The sequence below is a fragment of the Cyphomyrmex costatus genome, unplaced genomic scaffold (genome assembly GCF_001594065.2).
Source record: "Cyphomyrmex costatus isolate MS0001 unplaced genomic scaffold, Ccosl1.0 scaffold92, whole genome shotgun sequence".
In the NCBI taxonomy this organism is placed as follows: Eukaryota; Metazoa; Arthropoda; class Insecta; order Hymenoptera; family Formicidae; genus Cyphomyrmex; species Cyphomyrmex costatus.
This window is the reverse complement of record NW_017280506.1, coordinates 44,425-64,543: the sequence shown is the minus strand read 5'-3', so window position 1 is coordinate 64,543 and position 20,119 is coordinate 44,425. Positions and strand designations below refer to the sequence as shown.

The window sequence follows — 20,119 nt, the reverse complement described above, 5'->3', positions numbered from 1 at the left end:
ACGAGCGATTTTGTCGAAATCCTGCGAGAAAGAAAGATATATACTGTCTCTCTCTGTGTGTGTGTGTGTAAACCATCTCACTCTGTAAGCTTGATTAAAGTTATGGAATGAGATAATAGAAAATAAGAGAGAGATTCCTATTTTCGGTCAAAGCGAATTTCGATGCTGATAATATTCATGTGCAAGTTTGCAGATATATTTTTCAATTCCATAAACTGCGCGCCGCTTTGTTCGTCGGACTCCAAATGCAATTATAAAACTGGAAATTATAGGCCTGCATTTTGTTTTTTTTATCAGAGAGCACCTGGTGTATACGGCGCAATAAGTTGAAATGAAACAAATACAAGTTTCTACATCCATTCGTAGAGTTCATTAATAAAGAAGAGGCTCGATATCGCAAATTACATTGATCGTCAATTAGAGATAGCGTAAGTTAAAGTGAAACAATACGTATGCAGGGAAGAAGTAGAATATATATCTTCTCTCTTGTAGGATTTTGACAAAATCACTCGTGGCCACAGACGAACGTTAAGCCGTAATCACACTGTAAGCGATCGAGCGATTGTGATTGACGATCGAGGATTACTTTTCCGACCAATCAGAGCAAAGCAGTCACCGATTGCTTTGTTCCGATTGGTCGAGAAGTGATCCTCAATCGTCAATCACAATCGCGCAATCGCTAGGGTGATTACGGCTTTACAAGAACTTTAGGACGAGCCATCGAGACTTGAGCGCTTCTTATATCTGAATAAAATCCCACCTCCTTCCCCCGCAAGACGATGATCGTCGCATCTTACATTGAAACACTTCGTACAACACTATACGAACTATCGTTACATTATCCTATCAAAAGTGGCAGTCGACGGGAGTTCGATTGCATAAATCTAGCGGTTAATCGTTACGTACTTCCGTCCCCGTCTTTAAAACTTCATTAAGCCCGGATGTCGCGAGGGGGAAGAGGGCCGAGAAAGGGGTGCCGCCGATACGTGCGGAAGGATATCCGTTTCTCTTTCTCACTTTTCCCGCGTGTAACCTGCCGGACAAAACGGAATCCATTACGGGGGGGCCTACATAAGGAAACGTCTGTGTAACCCGATTCCCGTAGCCATTTCCATTTATATTACCTTATCGTTATTCTTCCGCGCTGCTTCCTTCCTCTTCACGCCGTTTCGTTCCTCCTCTCCACTTTCTCCTCTCGTTTCCCTGATTCTTCCCCGTCGCACCTCTCCGGGTCGTTTATTCCTGACGGAGGACCACGACGAAGACGCACTTGCTCGACCAACCGGCCTCGTCGCTCGCCTCGTACTCGATCCTGTGACCGCCGATGTCGAAGCGACGACCTGGACTCTGGAGGTAAGACGGAAAAATATATCGCCACCGACAACAAATCGCGATGGCGCGCGGCGATAAGGGGTGGGGAGGAGGGAGATCCGCCGTGCGAAATTCGCCACCGACTTCCGGCAACTGAATATCAACCCCTTTCCGGGGGTGAACTCGCGCGAGAATTTTTGGCACGGGCCAAGCGTGGGAATTTCGCTTCCTGGCGGATTTATTCCTAAAATCCTCGTTCTCTCTCTCTCTCTCTCTCTCTCTCTCTCTCACCCTCCCTCTTTCTCACCTTTTCTATCTCTTTTTTCTTTTACAGTGGGAAAATTACGCTTAACTAATTTTACGCTCGCGGCTTTCGTACCGAAAATCGGGCTTTTGCTCGGCCGTATCTCGCCGCAGCAAAAATTTGCATTATTCATCAAAAAAACGCGGGTGGTTCTGGGACGAGTGTGACGCGAAACTATATTGGTACTATTCGGGTAATAATTGACGCGCGTCGGCAAACAAGCTAATTAAAGCCGGCGATACGGTACACACATTCCGATACGATATTGCGCGTTAATTTTAGATATCACCGTTAATTAATCAAGTTATTTGGCGTACCGCGATTATCACAATTCTGCTGTAAAGGAAAATTGTGACGTAACGCGCGTCCTCGCATTATTAGAAAGGCCATCCGCGATCGTTCATTCGAAGAACTTAATTTATCGCATCCGTGTATCTCGTGCCAGCGGATTTTGCGCTCGTTTATGAAATGGCAATCTCGATATGGTACGCCGAATAATATCACATAAATGGGCATTTTCACGCTCGCAAAATATTAACGATTCGCTGCGAAAATTCGTATCCCGTCCAATCCGAGCGATTATTAAGTCCTCGCAACGTATCGCCACACTGATACGAGTGTATCGTCAAATGTGTGCACATACTAAAACGACGGCCTTTTTTACGATGCATAAACATCGCATTATCGAGATATCAAGCAATTTTTGTTTACGATGTGTACTACACGTCGAATATCCAGGATGGAAATCAAACGGATCAGATAACGCTGATATTATTGAATAATTATGTAGACATCGGCTTTATAGAACATGTATATCGGAATGTCAATTATAATTATTCATGCGTAATTAGGATATACCGCTGGAATTCCGCGGCCTCGTCCAAAATGAACTCCGTTATTCGGGTTTTCGCGCGACGAAAGCAAAATATATTAATAGAAATTTTACAGAGAAAGCCGATACTCGATTACCTCATTATTGTTGATCTGCGTCACTTTCACGTTATCCGTGAAGGTCGGCTCTGTCCACGTGATTGCCGTTCCGTTCCTCCCGACGACCTCGATGTCCCTCGGACAATTGTTGACTTTCGGGGCCTCGCCACCTAAGAGTTCACAGGATTAGCCATAAATAAACACGGTGTGCTCGTAGCTAAGACGAGTTTACGCGTAGCAATTAACGCTCCGGCCTTAATTTCTGCATTGTTACAGCGATAAATCATAGACGCGCGTATTTACCATATACAGGGTGTCCCAGAATGACCGCAAAATATTTCGTGTGCTGATAGAGCGGACTAAACTGAGTTGAAAAGTCTTTTGCCATTTTGCAATTTTCGCAACAGTTAATAAGATATTATTGATATTAATTACTAAAAATCGCCGAATTTTGGTCTTCAATAATCTTTTACTCAACTACTATCAACTTTACAAAAAAAAAAAATACAAGAGACAATTACTTATTTTCTTCTGATAGAGCTCGAAGAATTTTTTCAGAATTCTATCGCCGAATTTTGGTCTTCAATAATCTTTTACTCAACTACTATCAACTTTACAAAAAAAAAAATACAAGAGACAATTACTTATTTTCTTCTGATAGAGCTCTAAGAATTTTTTCAGAATTTTTTGGAACCTCTTTTTCTCTCATGTTGGTAAAAATAACTACTGCGAAAATTGTAAAAAATAGAGGACTTTTTAACTCAGTTTAGTCCGCTCTATCAGCACACGAAATATTTTACGGTCATTCTGGGACATCCTGTATGATGATGACTCCTTTTATTTCCTCATGTGGAGCATAGGACGTCTACAGGCCTCTTCCACTTTTGTCAAAGGCCTATAAGGTAAATGTACCAGTTCGTGGATACGACCCAATTGTTGAACAAATTGTGACAATTTTAAATATTAAGCTTTTGATGATATGTGTTACTCTAAATAAATTTTTAAGCAATTTTTTACATTATTTAGAAATTAAGTATTATATAATTTATTCATATTAAAAATGATACTTTTGTAAACAAAATTTCGTTTATGGACAATCGTCCATTTATTAGGACATTCACACATATGCGTGTATCAATTATTGGACATTCCTTAGCGTACCTGTCTACTGCAAACATATTTTGTATATATTACATATAAAACTTTATATAAAACTTCACTAATTACAATTTCGATAAACTTTTTTGAACAATCTTGATTGATAAGAGTAAGTAAAATGCGATTCTCTTCTATAATAAGAAAATTGCTTATTATTTGTCCAATAATTGGGTCATACTTTTGTGGACACAGAGACACGTCACATTTTTTGTCCAATAATTAGAATATTTGAATCATGTTGTATTTATGACTAAACACAATTTATAATAAACGCAAATAACATGTTTGATAATGGATTTAGTTTCAGTAAACATCCATTCTTACTCAGCATGTGTAATAAACTAAAATTTTAATGTTTCTAAAGTTTAAATAAATGATTTCGTCGTGCAATTCCTTAACTGTCCAATAACCGGTACATTTACCTTATTCGTTTCTCGAATCAAATTGTTTTCGGATTTATGGGTGATTGATCCACAGAATCCTACCTCAGTCAGATATTAGAGATAAATATCTACTGATGTATGACATCCTGTATAGTACGATTGTAAATGATGCAAATTCTGAAGCGATATAAACTGTAATATAATTGTGAGAAATGTAACTGTACCCTCTCAAAAAGAGAATCAGTGATTTCGGTGCTGCATTTATAATTCATACAATCATCAGCGAATATTTACTGTTTTTATGTAACAATACACTTGATTCACTTTTAGAGAATAAGTGAAACTGATAATACGCCGACGCGTTGTGTGAAAGATTGCAAAATTTGCAGTGACCATAGCGAATGAAATATAAATCAATCAGATTTTTCATTTTTCAAAGATGAGAGATACAACAAATGGTACAGTTAAAAAACGGTCTGTGTAAATAATATAATAGCAATAAAATATATGATATGTGTTATATAAATGTTATAATTTGAAGATAGAACTAATTATAATTTTGCAGTTTAATCACCAGACCCTAAAATTCTTATACCACCGTCGAAAAATGGACAAAGAAAAGACCGAGTTCTCATTGGCTGTGGCAAAAAATTATGCGCGAGAACACACCAAGTTTATTTGTATCATGGAGATTAGCGGAAAAAAAAAAAAAAAAGAAAAGAAACAGCGAAGTAACAGCAGGGATTTTCCGCTGCTCGTTTTACCACTCGCGCTGCGAGACGAGGAAATTGCGGACCGTGAGAAAACTACCCTTCGCAAGGTCGAATCAAATCGACGACGGCGATGTCAGAAAGTTCGATTTCCGCATTGAATGATGAATCGGTGACTTGGCGCATTCGTGGGCGCGAGAAGTATACGGCGAAGGTGGATAAAAAAGCGCGTGGTTCATTTATCCGCCGGTCGCACGTATAACGTGACACGTTGCAGTCATAAAACCGGTGCGGGGACGTAAGCTTAATTCAAGCTTTCCTGCTGCCGCGCGTCCTTCCGCGGTAAATATATTTTTCATCCGGACGAGAGAGGGAAACAAATGGATGAGAGGGGGGGGGGAAAAAAAAATTGTACTCTCGTAAAAGAAAGGTAGCATAATTTGATATTTTCTCTTTTGCATCGCGCACCCTCGTTGGTCTGGAAAAGCTTATTTCAATGCGCCCAAGTCCCTCGCTCGTTACCCATTCGTGAGAAAGAAATGGCGAGTCGAGTTGCGCGCGCGGACTTGTCCGCGGAATCAGGCCAGCGTTCGCTCCCCCGAGAAAACTCGTTGGCTCGAGTGTCAGTGATGAAGCTACGGAGTTTCCATTAAATTAGTTTCGTCAACTTACTTTTAGGCACACAAATGAGAGTGTTGTACTTCTATAAGATTTGCGGAGCCGCCGAATGCAATCCTCGAATGCCGGGCCCGGTTAAACGAAACCTGCGCAGCTTTGCATCGAACGCGCCCCGGAATGCGGCGTGTTAAATCGTCCGAAAGAGCTCACTCGAGGAGGTAAACAGCCGAGGATTTCGAATTGTTTCCACCATTTTTACTAACAAATTTATGCGCTCCGAATTCAGAAGATACTTGAACGTGTACGCAGAATTGGGAAAGTTACGTTGTAAAAAATAACTCGTTACCTTCTTTTTTTTTCGAAAGGAAAAGTTACTCGTTATTATCAAAGTTACTTGTTATTAATTTAAAAAAGTAACTTGTCCTACCGTTACTCGAACACTAACAATGGCTGCAATTTTCCCTCCTTTTTCACTAAATTTTGATACGACCTTGTTTTTTAACGGCAAGTTGTCTGTAGTATATGATAGTATGATATATATGTCGCTAATTAACAGTTCAACACTGGATACATAATAGTTTTAATTAAGCGTAATATAGTGAAAACAACTCGTTTATACACTTCCACGTGTATTATACATATCGTTCATTTTGCTGCAACAATAATATAATTTAAAAGTTATCATTTTTAGTTGGCTGCAGAAAAAGAACGAAAATATAAACGAAAAAAGAACGTATTAGGGGGTTGCATTAAAAGTCGCCGTTTTTTTTTTCAAATTTGAGCATTAATTTCAATAACAAAAAATATGAATATCTCAATCAAAGTATTTTCTTTCGAAAGCTATGACTTTTTTCTGGCAGAAATTGAATTCCGCGACGAAAGAATGATCTGTCTTTTGAGTCAATCCATTCAGCGATTTTTAATGCAACCCCCTAATACTTTTTATTCCTTTATAATTATTATATCAAAATTGTATATTTTAAGATTAATATTACAGAATTTTAGTGATTCCAAACATTCGAACTCATTTTCTAGAAAATGTTATGTTTTCAGTTGTATCGCTGTTGTAGCAAATAAGTTGAGCGACATGTACAAAATAATAATAAAAGGATCGATTATATTCATTACTTTTCTCCCAATAATATAACTGTGTTACAAATAAGGAAATGCAAACAATAATAACAAAGACAAAATTAAGAGAACGACACAGAAAGCGATGCGTATCCGTTCTAATAAAATTTAATTTTAACGTTGATAATCAATATTATACGTTTCGGCTTCAGTTTGAGTGTCTCGATCAAAACATTTTTTAATTATAAAATTATCCGATATATTACAGGCAAGGAAATGTAACATCTTTATTCGTTACTAAAAAAAATTAATTTAATTAATTAAAAATAAGAGAAAAGAGCCAAATAGTTTTTTAAAAAAATAATAAATATAATTAATTCAAAAAAACCGCAATACATTAAAATCAAACAGAGTAAAATTCGCAAGTAAAATTCCTATACGTTTCGACACCGATCGGGTCATTTTCAATGTTAAATTTAAAATTAAGTGTGTATAATAGAATTGACGAGTCACAATTATAAAATTAAATGTGTATAATTATAATAAAATTAACGAGTCACAAGTATAAAAATAAAATGTGTATAATTGAATATGAATCTTCCTTTGTGTTTTGTTTCGCATTTAAGTTACATAAATCTTAACGGAGATGTAATAAAAAATGTATAATCCATAAAAATCCAGTATGTTTAGATTCATTATTGAAAATAAACAAAAAAATATATAATAAATAAAGTAGTCTAAATTACAGTTGTAAAAATTCGACTGTTCTCTTTGAAATAAGGATAAGAAATGATTGTAACAGCACATAACGATGTTACAAGTAACATCCCGACTCTCGCTGCATATATATACGTTATGAAAATTGCATTTCTCCATGCTATACGCGTGTTGACTCGCGAAACGCAAATCGAATAGCGTCGCAGTAATGAGCGAAAGAAGGAGGTAGCAAATTTTTTTTTACGAGCACAGTAATAATTTACCGGTTTCTGCCACGAGAAGTAAGTTTACTCCGGAATCATATAAGGATTTAACTCGCGGTGCAACGAGCTGCCGCGCGTATTTCGCTCACGTCCCGACAAGATGCGTCGGGACGTAGACGAGGGAGGAAGGGAGGGGGGGGGGGTGGGGAGACGTAATATTCTTAAGACGCATCTAACGGATCTCTACGCCCCGGTCTTAACGGGCGAGACGCGAACAACTTTTGATACGACGACGTTCGTTTATGAGGCAACAATTTGCCAACTCGCGCGCTACTTCCCCTCCCCTTTCCGCGCGAGCTCGCGTTACTCGCGGGCGTGTTTACAGCGAGCGAGCGTCCTCACCGCGCGTGAATCCCTTCCGAATTATCATCTCGCGCGCCGAGAAACGGGAACAAGGGAAGGGAATATTTCAATCTCGCGCTGTTAATCATTGAGGGAACTGCGAAGTTTCGCGACGGTTAAATGATGTACGGCTCCCCCATTCTGCGCGCGCTGTATAGTTTATTTAACATATGTTCCTCCGATGGAATTAGCCCGACCTACGCGTTACCTCCTCCATCCGTTATTAATCAAGATTCGCGAGGTTCAAGAGACGTTTATCCACCATCTTCCGCAAAGTGCAATCTCTATAATCCGAATTAATTAATGCGGGGGCGTATCGTGGATTACCGTGGCGTAACTGACCCTAAGTGAATGATCCGGGAACGTTTTCAGGGAACAAACATTTGGCGTTTGATTTTAAACGAGGAATGGTGGTAGAACCAAAAAATTGGCAGTGATTTTTACAGTCGGTCTTTTCAAAGCGTCAAAAATTGTTGAGTACGCGCGTTAAAAAAAACCCGCAAAGATCGTATTTTGCCTCCCTCCAACAAAAATCCCGATATAATATTAGGAGCATAAATAAGTTTCCGCCGTTTGACAAAAGATGGCGCCACCAGTATGTTATGGTTAAAATTGTCTGCTGTAAAACGCCATATCGTAAGGTTGAACATCTAGCAACAACATAACCTTGAAATATTAGCGATTTTGTATCTTTTTTCGTGCGAAAATGTCGAGTTTTTTGAGCCGAATAAGCGTCATTTGCGGGAGCTTTTGATTTACTTCTTTAATTTGAAGAAATCTGCAGTTGAAATGCATCGATTGCTTGTAGAAGCATATGGTGAGGCTGCCTTAAGTGAGAGAAGTTGCCGTGAGTGGTTTCAAAAGTAAGAACGGTGAGTTTGACGTCGAAGACAAAGAACGTAGTTTCGACGTGGAATCCACCAATTACCAGAAAGGTGGGAAAAAGTAGTGGCTAGCGATGGACAATACTTCGAATAAAACATCAGGTACCGTTCTTTCACAATAAATGTCCAATTTTTGATGAAAAAACGGCGGAAATTTATTTATACACCTAATAATTAACTACGAGAATAAGGTGTGTATATATAATATACACTGTCGAGACAGGGGGGGATCATCGCAATTGGGCAATTACGAATTAATAATTGCCATTTCTGCTCGCCGTAGAGGGGACTGTGATTATCACGAGCGCTCGTACGAGAATCATCGTTAGCGGGGCTTATGGCCGTAATACGTCGTTAACACGCATCCGCGCAAATTAATTACCTTTGACGATAATGCGTAATACACAGCTGGCCTGCTTCTTCGATACCGGGTGTCGCGCGAAAAATGTGACCTCGTGCACCCCCGGCTCCAGATTGGCCTCGAGCCGCGTGCCCCAGGAAGGCTTGGAACGCACGTACCGGAACCAATCGAGATCCGTCGCCGGTTGATCAAAGGTCACGAACGCCTCGTCCCTTCCCGGTGGTAACTCGGCTACGACGTCCTTCGGACACTCCAATCGGGGCTTGCTATATCCTGTCGCGAGAGAATGAACGGTGCGATTCTATCGCCGATATCTATGTCGCAGCAATTTTTCAGGTGACCGTAAAAACGTGAAAATGTTTTACCGATTCTTCCTCTTTCCGATAAAGGAAACAAATAGACATACCTTCCGGTATACATAAATACTCGAAATTTTGTGAACGATACAGGATGAGTAAAAACTCTGGCAAGTTTCGTCAATATAAATAATAATATGAAACGTAACTAAAAAATTAATTTATTGTTACACATAATAAGGATATTTGAGTTATATTTTATATTGTTTTTGTGAAAATCGTCTAGTTTCTACCCTGTGTATAATTAAAATATAATATTCGTCATTAAATCTTCCAGTTGAACATCTCATAAAGTTCCAGCTTGAGAAGAGAAAAAAGGGATTCTCTTTAGATCGCAATTTCAGAAATAACTTTGAAACCGCTTTAAAGAAAAGTTTAATGAAACTTAAATATTTTTAAGAACTCACGCTTCGTTGAGAATTTAATTATCTGTCAATATTAAACCATGAATTCAAAAGCATCTGTAGGTTGCGTTAAACAAAATCGAGAGACAGAGAGAAAGGCACTGTAACGAAAATCGTTATTTCACGTCGATAAATTGCACACACAATGTGTCTTCTTTTTTTTTTTATAGAAACTTCCATACTCACTGACGCATTTTCCGTGCTGCGGTCCGTCCCAGGTGCCGTCGGATCGACAGGTCAACTCGTACTCACCGCGAAGCTGATACCCACGGGGGCACTTCAGGAAGCACCTCGTGCCAGGTCTATTGGGCACTTTTCGCCTGTCACGCCACAACTTGGATGTGGCTGATCGGGAGCATATCAAATAGCCGCGATCGACCGGGTTTAACGGCATGCATGCGATACTATTTATGTCTGGAACGAACGAGAGATAAAGATTAGGGATCTAATCCCGTCCATGGATTGTAATCCGAAATTATAAATCACACGCATATGCGACGCAAAAGCGCTCTGATCCACCAACGAGAAATCGAATCACCGATTCAAGAAAGAGAATAATGCTCGTTACTTTTGAAACTGTAATTCGAAGAATCCTTTTCACAAAACATCAGAAGCTTTAATCCTTCAATGCCACATTGTACGTTTTGTCACGGGTGTAACACGCTGAGTACTGTTGTATAAAGATATCACATAAAGTGAACATGTTGTAACACATTTTTTCCAATTGAAACGCTAGACATAAAGAAATACAAGGAATACATACGCGAGAGATAACGAGTAAAAATGTATGCATTTTTATTACTATCAAGTTATAGCTTACCTATATTGTTATAGATATCAGTGGCGTAACTTCAAAATTTGGGCGCCATATCTCTTGAAGGACCCCCCCCCATGCGGAAGGATTGTTTAACCGAAAAACGTAATTTTATTTTTAATTTAACTTTCAAATAATTAGGTAAATAATAATATACATTTCAAATGATAATATTAATAGACAAAATAAGATCTTTGCTTTAAGTTTTATCAAATAACTTCTGATAAAATTTTAGCGTTGACTGTACAAATGGAATATCGTGTTAAGTTTCTGAGAAAACCTCTCAATCAAAATTACTAAAATAGGCGTTTTTAATATTTTTGCGTTAGTTATATCTGTCGGTATAGAAATATACTAAAAACGACTTATAGAATATCAAGACAAATGATTATTTAGACAACGTAATTAAAAATAAGATCAAATTTCAAATGTCCCAACGACCCTTGGGCCCGGGGCTGTTGCCTCCTCTGCCCCCCTGTAGTTACGCCACTGATAGATATCAAAAAAGCAACGATAACACTTTGAATTAAATAACACTTTGTTATTCTTTTAATTTTCACGTTAAAGTATAAAGCCATGGCTTGTTTCAAAATAAACAACGTCCATATTAACGTGTGCGTTTAGTAAATAAACTAAATTCAAGCGACAAATTTAATACGTTTCCTGGAATTAAACTGTTTAACTCCATTGTTTTAATTAAATTAACGTCATACGAGTAATGGCGACCTGAAGAAATGGTTAACAGAATAATTATAATAGTGGCACCGAAGGGTTAAGACGTTTCTTCCAGTACAGATAGATATTATTCAATTAAGTATACATTAAATTTCATTATTCGTTTCCAATCTATACTTCCGACGCTATTGAATTACTTCAATTTCTGATATACAATTGGAATAAAATGGAAACAGTACACCTCCTTTTCTTTTAACGCGGTGTTACTTTATCCCGCGGGAATAAATAAACGATTTAACGGATATTTATTGGCGGGTAGATATCGATTGTGGCTCGCGCACTAAGTGCACCTGCCTCGAACTAACAGCGTGCGTCAACGTGAGCGAGCCTAGCATTCACGTATGGCTCATAAAGCTCGCGGGCTTCGAGCCCTAATCTACGTATGTACGAGCGCTCAAAGCGGAACGCTCCACATCGCCGCGGTATTATGTCAGCCACGTCAGCCGCGCGACGCTCCCACGTATCAAATGTACGATATGCATGTACATAAGACAGGAATTACAGATGCCAATGGCGGTATCAGAGCAAGGACCTATCGCGACTAACGCGTGCCTATAGTGGAAGTCACTCCTGCGTGACAGCTTTGCATAATGCCTACCCTTGCGGATGCGCCGCGAATCGCGACTAACCGAGTGCCGAGTTTGTACGCTCCTTTTAAAGCCGTAATCACACTAGCGATTGCGCGATTGTGTGATTGAGGATTCCTTCTCAACCAATCGGAACAAAGCAACCGGTGATTACGGCTTGACGCGCAGCTTCGAAAATTTACAAAGTTACACGTAATTGAAAACGTTAAAAAGTTTACGACAAAAGAGAACGGCGTTGAAAATTGTCACCGGCGAAGAGATATGCGACCAGGCGGCACACCCAGTATGTACATCGCATTCACTTATCGCGTTCATCCGTCCGCATTCACCCATCGCGTTCGATCATCGTGTGCCGTGCCGGCACTACGGATACACGTCTCGCGCGAAATGAACGAGGCACGGAAAGTGATTTGTCAAGAAGCACGTACCTACGCAGGATTTCCCGTCGGATGACAGGGCCTTCTCGTCCCCGTCGCAGGCGCAGAAGAAGCTTCCGTCGGTGTTCTCGCACACCTCGGCGCATCCACCGTTATCAACCACACACTCGTTGATGTCTAAACATAAAAGGGGCCCAAATATAAATACAGGATGTCCCGAAATTCGCGAACGAAAATACCACGCAGCAAGGTTTTCGAAAAGTTAAATAAAATCGTTATGTGAGTGTACATATTTATTAATTTAAGCAGAAGTTTTCGAGATATATACAAGGATACAGCCAATCATAGATTACGTTTTAGATAGCCATAAAGCGAGTACGTCAACGTTCAAGTCTAAACGTAAGCCGTAATTGATCGTATTTAAATTTCTTATTATTTCACAAATTATTATATAAAATAAAAATTGATAAATAATTTTTAATTTTTAAATTTTTTATTTAATTTTAATATACCTTTTTTACAATTAATTTGTTTCACGCGTATCGGGGTATTAACGATAGAAGTACGAACGTTTCTTACTCACTAAAAGACGAAACGAATGAATTACCGTTAAAGATATAAAGAAAGTGATGAAGAATTAAATATTTCATCAGAATAAAGGACAGAATTATTAAAAAGTAAAACATTTCGGAATTCTACCTCTCTCTCTTACATAAGAAATATAATATTAATTTAAAACTAGAAACGCGCTCAATAATGGCCGCTCGATATTTCTAGGTTGAAGGGTCATCGAGAAATGAATACTTCACAAAAGTACAAAGTAAAAAAAAAACAAATAATCAGATATCTTTTATTTTTATTTTCATATATGTCGATCTTAAATATATATTGTATTGATTATATTTTAGTGCACTGTGTTTATTGCGTGAGTTTTTTATGAAATACAAACGTAATCAATTTATTTTAGAATAAAACAATACCTATGCTCTCTCTATTCTATATGTATAATTGGATTTTTTTAATTACGTTGCACGTTAAAATATTAATAGTGTAACAGAAAAAACTTATAATTTATCAAATATTTTCTATTTAATTTTAGTTTTAAGTGTACGTAGCATGTCTCATGAAGTATTTATTTTTCAATAAGTAATTCGATTAAACCCTTTTAAGCACAGAATAATAAAGTAATTTGATCGATGTAAAAAAAAAAAACATATGGAAACAAGAATATACAACTACCGATTGTAAATTATATAAGCTTTTTAAAATGCAGTTATATGTCTTTTATATGAATTGATTTATTTCCGTGTGTAGAAATAATATTTTATAAATAACAGCATTAAAGCAAGATTATAAAAAATAATTTACGAAACATTCTGTATCAATCATATTAATTGCTAATATTGATATTGAATACAATATTATATCTCCCTTAATTGATATTGATAGATTATTATATCTTTCTTGATTAATATTGATACAATATTATATCTTTCTTAATTAATACTGACAGACTATTATATCTCTCGGACTTAATCATTTCTCATTTCAAAGTCGTTTAACTGCGTCACGTAACCGCGATGCACATTCTACAGTTGATTAGCAGGCTATAAACGATCGCGTATACACGAGTTATCTTTAATCTGAGATTGCCACGGCATAGTCACGCCTTCGGGCAAACGTCACGATTGTCCAACGATCTGTCCCTTAACGGATCATGGAGCGGCGATCATTCGCCGTATCACACCGAAACGAGCATTATACAAGACCGTCTTTCATCCGCGTCGTAATGACTCCTTCACCAGCGATCTCGCGTTCTTTGGTCCACGATCTGTCTTTCAATCGTCGGCGAGATTACGTTAAATTGACCGCAGTGGCCGAGTCGCTATTGCCCGGAGCACTTTCAATGATAGCCGAGAGCACTCGACTTTCGCCGGCTTTCACGGCTTATAAATCTGCGCGGAAGCTCATACAGGGTGTCCCATAATCCCGGCTAATTTCACCAACAAATTCGAGGTCGTCTCTCCTCCGCCGTTTATGATTAATTAATTGAAACTTTTAGAGGAGACGCCCGCGTATAAATGGATAGTTTCGAAATGAAGACACGCAGCGCGCGGGAACTGTAACTTTATTAAACGCTAAGTGAAATTCTTAGATCAGATCGTTTATCACCTTGCCGTGCAATTTTTTACCCTTCGTTACTCCAGTTTTAATTCCACTTTTTGCGCCGCGGTCTCGCGATAAATCTTCCAATACGTATACCCTCGATCTGCCTCGCATGAAAACGTAAGCAAGATGCAAGAACGTGGACGCAGTTCATTTATTTATTCGAGAGAGGAGCGTTGTTACCCCGCAAGAACTTCTCGCGCGGCGCGGATCAGCCGCAATGAGGACGGGACGCCGAGCAAGAATTTCTTCCGCCGGGGCGGGCGTTCCATTTCTCACAGAAATCCACCCGCGCGTTTTCTTTTTAGCCGACGCCCCGCGCGCGGCCGTTCTTTTCAAGTCGTGCACACCGCCGGAGATTGTAAGATTATCGCGATAGTCCATTTTTCGCCGCGGTACAAAAACGGTATGCGTCCTTCGCCTTTGCGGGAGCGAAATTAGAATTTCGCTTTGATGCGAGAATACCAGGGGAGGGATTCTCATAAACGCGACATTTCGCGCGAGATCGGGGTGTATTTACGGTGCTGCGTCTTTTATCTACCTCGCGCGGCAAAGGGGAGACACAAGATGCCGGTTCTCTCCCGGTCTTAAAAGGGAAAAAACTTTGTTAACACCCTCACCGATCATTTAAGACGCTCTTTAAATCGATCGTTACGTCACTCGTGAAACGCGTGGGTTCTCGTAGCCGCACATTTCCGCCTCGACGAGGCGACTCGTAATGTCAATCATTTATAAAATGGCGTTCACGTAAAACTTCCTCCCCTGAGGCTATTTAACGATTGCGGAAAAAGGAGACGGAAATGGATTGAATTTCCGTGGAGTAAAATTCGCGAATCACGAACGCCTGTTACGTTTGTATCAAATAAGCTGTAATATTCTTCTCAGTGTAATTCACTGTCGCATCAATTATTAATTAGAGGTACGTAGAAATTTGAGTTTCCTTATTTTCTTCTTTTTTTTTTTATAAATGCATTTTTTCTATTTTTTCGACCAAATCATTTAATTATTGGAGTACAAATTAGTTCGGTCCGTTTTCCAAAAGATGATCGCCTCCAAAGGCGAGTCATTTTTTCGAAATGGAATTCGAAAATTGCCTGAGAGATGGGAAAAAGTAGTAGCCAGCGATGGACAATACTTTAATTAATCTGTTTATTCATTTTGTTTTGAAATAAATGCATTTTGAACACAAAAAACGGACCGAATTAATTTGTACACCCAATATATAATGGCAATAGCGTTTGGTAGAGATTTTCAAGTAAGAGACTGAACACTATACGTTTGGTGACTGTTATATTTTTCAGGATTTGATTAAGATAGAATATGAGATATTCACAGACGTCTTATTTCATTTTATATGCATCTATCTCAATCTATCTTAAGCAGATCCCGAAAAATATAGCGGACCTACCCAGAAATTGTCTAAATGGTATCCAATCTCTTAGGGATCTCTGATGTTTGGTAATTGATAGTTTCACTCAATTTAAGGAACTCCTATAACAGAGCACGCCTTTCACATCCCAGCAGATGTACAAAAAGATGTTAAAAAAGTGCTATCTTTAAAAACGACAAAACCATTTGTACATATTGTGAGACACACAGTACCCTCGAAAGAACAGAGCAAATTGATTCACATGCTTTGGCGGTATTTTTCTCTTGCTGGAAACCCATACGAATGCGATGTCGAAAGCTTTTTTTGTCGCTCATCATGTTCACTGTTATTTTATGAAATTATGTGCACCATTAAATTATAAAATATAACGTTTCCGACAATTCGATATCAACCTTACGAATACACGAAAAGGCGATAAATTATTTAAAATTAAAATAATTATACCGGAGCGCGCATTGAAAAAAAGAAGACCGAAACTTCTGCGTACCCCCCGGTTTTAATTAAAGAATTTTTACGCGAAATTATAGAGAAACACGTGTCTGCACCGTAAACCAATTGAACAATTGTATATTTTAAGAAAAAAGAATCCTACATATATATCATACATAAATGTACAGATTTGAATACGTCTCCTCATTTGGACGTCAATTAATCAAATGTCTTTTATTTTCCTCTTATTTTACCGAGCCGTCGCAAAAACCTCGAATCCGTATGAGAGCTTTTTGTATTATCGCGACAAAATATGTGCGTACGAGTATGAGGAACTCCACAGAAGCGTATTTCGTATATAAAATGCCGATAAAAGCGCGGCGTTTTTCCGATCGCGCGCTTGTGCGCGTCGGCAAAACGGATTGCAGCGGGGACTGCATTTTGTAGCGAGAGCCGCTCCGAGATATTCGAAGGTATTGGGGGAGAAACTCGCGGGAGTCCTAAGAAGGTTACTCTCCCGAGGAATGCACGATTGGCGGAAAAGAAAAGACTCTCTCTCTCTCTCTCTCTCTCTCTCTCTCTCTTTCTATCCAAAAGCAACCGATGGTGATATAGGTATCGTCCTTGCGGGGCCGTGGGCTTGCGATTCGACGAGGTACTTCGTTCGCCGTCTTGCGGAAAAAGGAGCGAGGAGAGCCAACTCGGATTTCCACGGGAAAATACTGAAGGTGCCGCGTGCTTTCGTCGAAAGGATTCCGTACGAGAGAATTGTCCGGGATGTTGCGATCGAAGGAACTTAAATCGTGAGCTTTCCGCTAAACGATACACCGCGGGTATACGGTAAAAAATATCGGCGAGAAAGAACGGCGTCAATCGCCGGAGCTCGAGAGGGATTTCGCAATTTTGTGTGGCGAAAAATGAGAAGTAAAAGATATACAAGATGTAGCGAGGATGATATGACGTATATAATTGAAGGGACGAACGTGTGGCTTATAAATTATTTTGACGAGATAATAACGCACGTGCAAAGCTTACGCTTATATGTACCTATAGAGTAATGGCGTTTCTGACAAAGTTTTCGTGTACACGTCGCGGAAGATCACACTTCCATTCCTAACGGTAACACGATGCTTCTGACTTATTAACGAGAACTTATTAGCTTAACTCCCGACTTAAAGCAGCCATCCTAACAGGCGCAAATTTGCAAAGTGGATTCATCCGCGTTGTTATAATTCGCGCGCGTAGCTGCGTCGTCTAACAATAAACTCGAGGATGCAGTGTCAGACGCGAGCCTCATTCAAAATTAATGTCAAAATCTCGTTTCGACATTTCCGAGTCAGTTCTAACAAAAAAACGCGAAAAACCCAAGGAATTCTCGTAAAATTATTTTTCAACGATTTATTGCCGCCATTAATCAAGCACTTTTGCAAAATTAATTCTCCGTGATCAGAACTTTGAAGATCCAAGTGAATTTTCAACGATTCTGCTTCAAATTCGGTACGTAGAAAAAAAAATGTTTCGGGCTTATATTGTAAAATTTTATTCTCGAATGTTAAAAAAAAAAAAAAAGAGAGTGTACCAGAATTTTTTCAGATTTTTCAGAGCCCGAAAACTCTTATCGAGCATCACTGATCCGGTTGGACTAGCGAAGAAAAAAAAATAAATAAATAAATAAACGTTACCCTACGGAGGTTTAATAATATGAAAATTACCTCTCACCGTCCCGCGGCCATCGAACACAGAATTTATCGCGTTATTGCGGCGGTTAATCTAACGCACAAATTAACATACCGGCGAAGATAAACTTCCCCCCTATTCCTGAGGACGAAAATCGAAAATTTTCCATTATCCGACTCACCGATGCACCCGCGGGAGGTCTGCTCGTAGCCCGGCAGGCAAGTGATGGACAGGCTGTCCAGGACCGGCTGATCCTTCAGCTCCATAGGTTCCGCGCATCGATAGGAGCCCGGGGTGTTAATGCACCCGTAGCGACACAGCTCCGTCTGAAGATCCGGCACCGAGCATTCGTCCACGTCTACGGGAAATGATCGTCATTTGTCAAACGTCTCCCAATACGTTTCCCTGCTGTTCCCTCTGCTACGACAGTGTCGTGCCAAGCGATATCCCGCGAATGCTTGCGCGTAAAATCTGGACTGAGTGCGTTTTACCACGATTGAGAATCATATCACGAAATTCCATTGAATTATTGAATGAAATCGGTCTCACTTCTATATGAATTATAGTACATATTGAAAGCTGCTATAAATAAAATTAGCAAAATTAAATCTAAAAGTCATATCTATATAAATATTTTAAACGATCAAATATTGTAGTTAGGATATTGTCGCGTTATTTAAAATGTGTATATGTTTATTAATTTATTATCAAAGTTAATTATATTGTCACTACATTTTAATACTTTGTAAGAAGCAGTTTTTAATATGCACTAATTCAGTGTAGTGTGAGTAACTGAAATTATAACTGTACACTGCAAATCCAAGTATATAATAGACTTTCCATAATAAGCCATATATGACGTTTCACCGTCATATAGTGGAAAGTTAGAATTATAGCTCATAAATCTTAGGAAACTTACCAGAATAAATCATATTAGATTGTTACGTCACAATATTTCAGCCAATTGAAAGTGATAGTTCACAAAGCAAGTAACAGCACACTTTATGATTGATTAGTCATAATGTGTGATCTAAGTTTTAATTTGGCCACTAAATTAAGTTAGTGATTATTGACTCATTGTTTTACACTGAAGAAAAATACTAAATTTTATTAAATATTTGTTTATTATAAGTAATAAATATTTACTCGTTACTATTCAAAGTATACTCACGATCAGATTTAATAAATTTGTTCAGTATACTGACTCGCTTCTAACATTCGATCTATTACTAACAGCTTATTGTACTGTAAAAGGTTCATAAAAAGAAACTTCAATATATGTGTGACTAATTAATTTTCCAATAAAAATTGCACTATACTCTAAATGTACACTGCAAAAAATAAAATGTTAATTTTAACTTAAAAGCGTCGAGTGGATTTTCTGAGGCATGCAAAAATATTAAAATTAACATTTTTATGTTAATGTTAGGGTAAACCCGGTATATACGCCGCAGAAGTTAGAAAAAATAGAAGGAGTGGGGATAATTTTCCGTCAATTACTTCGTTACATGCCTTTATGGTATATTAGTATTATGTTATGATTTCAGTTTTTTACTGTTAATATTAATGAAATTATATTGCGAGTTAAATCGATTTTTTTACTGCAAATTAAGTAGTGCCATCATAATTTATAATCTACATAAAATGATTACTGTAGAGCGTGTAAAAGACTTAGTGGTTATTTTGCAATACATATATGTAGAGAAATAGTAAAGCATGTTGTATAGTAAAATACAAAGTGCTTTGCTCCTGTATTGTTTGTTTAATTAGTTGTCTTATACATCCCATCTATTTGGGATATACGGTATTTTTAGTGAGCGGGATGCTGTGCCGCAGCACAGACGCTTTATTTAAGACGTTTTTGTTAATTCTAACAATTATATTTTGCATTAATGCATAAATGTTGATAAATCTTAAACGTTTAAAGATTAATTTCAAAAATTTGAAGCTATTTAGAAAAATTGTATTAAGTCCTATTTGTATTTCCAATTTTTATTCTGAACAATAAAAATTGTCGTATATTAATAAACAAATGCAAGTTACGTCGTCATTTTACATCTTATTTATAGATAGATTATTTGTGATTTTCTTATGAATCATACATGAGTGGCCATATTATCCCCCCCCCCCCC

General features: G+C 38.3%; 1 protein-coding gene across 1 annotated transcript in view; it reads right to left on the bottom strand.

Annotated features, from left to right (window-relative positions):
- Positions 1–902: 902 nt before the first annotated feature.
- LOC108781874 (uncharacterized) overlaps positions 903–20,119 on the bottom strand; it is a 31,558-nt gene continuing 12,341 nt past the window's right edge. The window contains 7 exon segments of the mRNA XM_018549991.1: positions 903–1,033; positions 1,125–1,347; positions 2,585–2,729; positions 9,070–9,325; positions 9,999–10,226; positions 12,377–12,502; positions 18,169–18,345. Coding sequence (XP_018405493.1) covers positions 1,237–1,347; positions 2,585–2,729; positions 9,070–9,325; positions 9,999–10,226; positions 12,377–12,502; positions 18,169–18,345 — 1,043 coding nt within the window. The 3' untranslated portion in view covers positions 903–1,033; positions 1,125–1,236.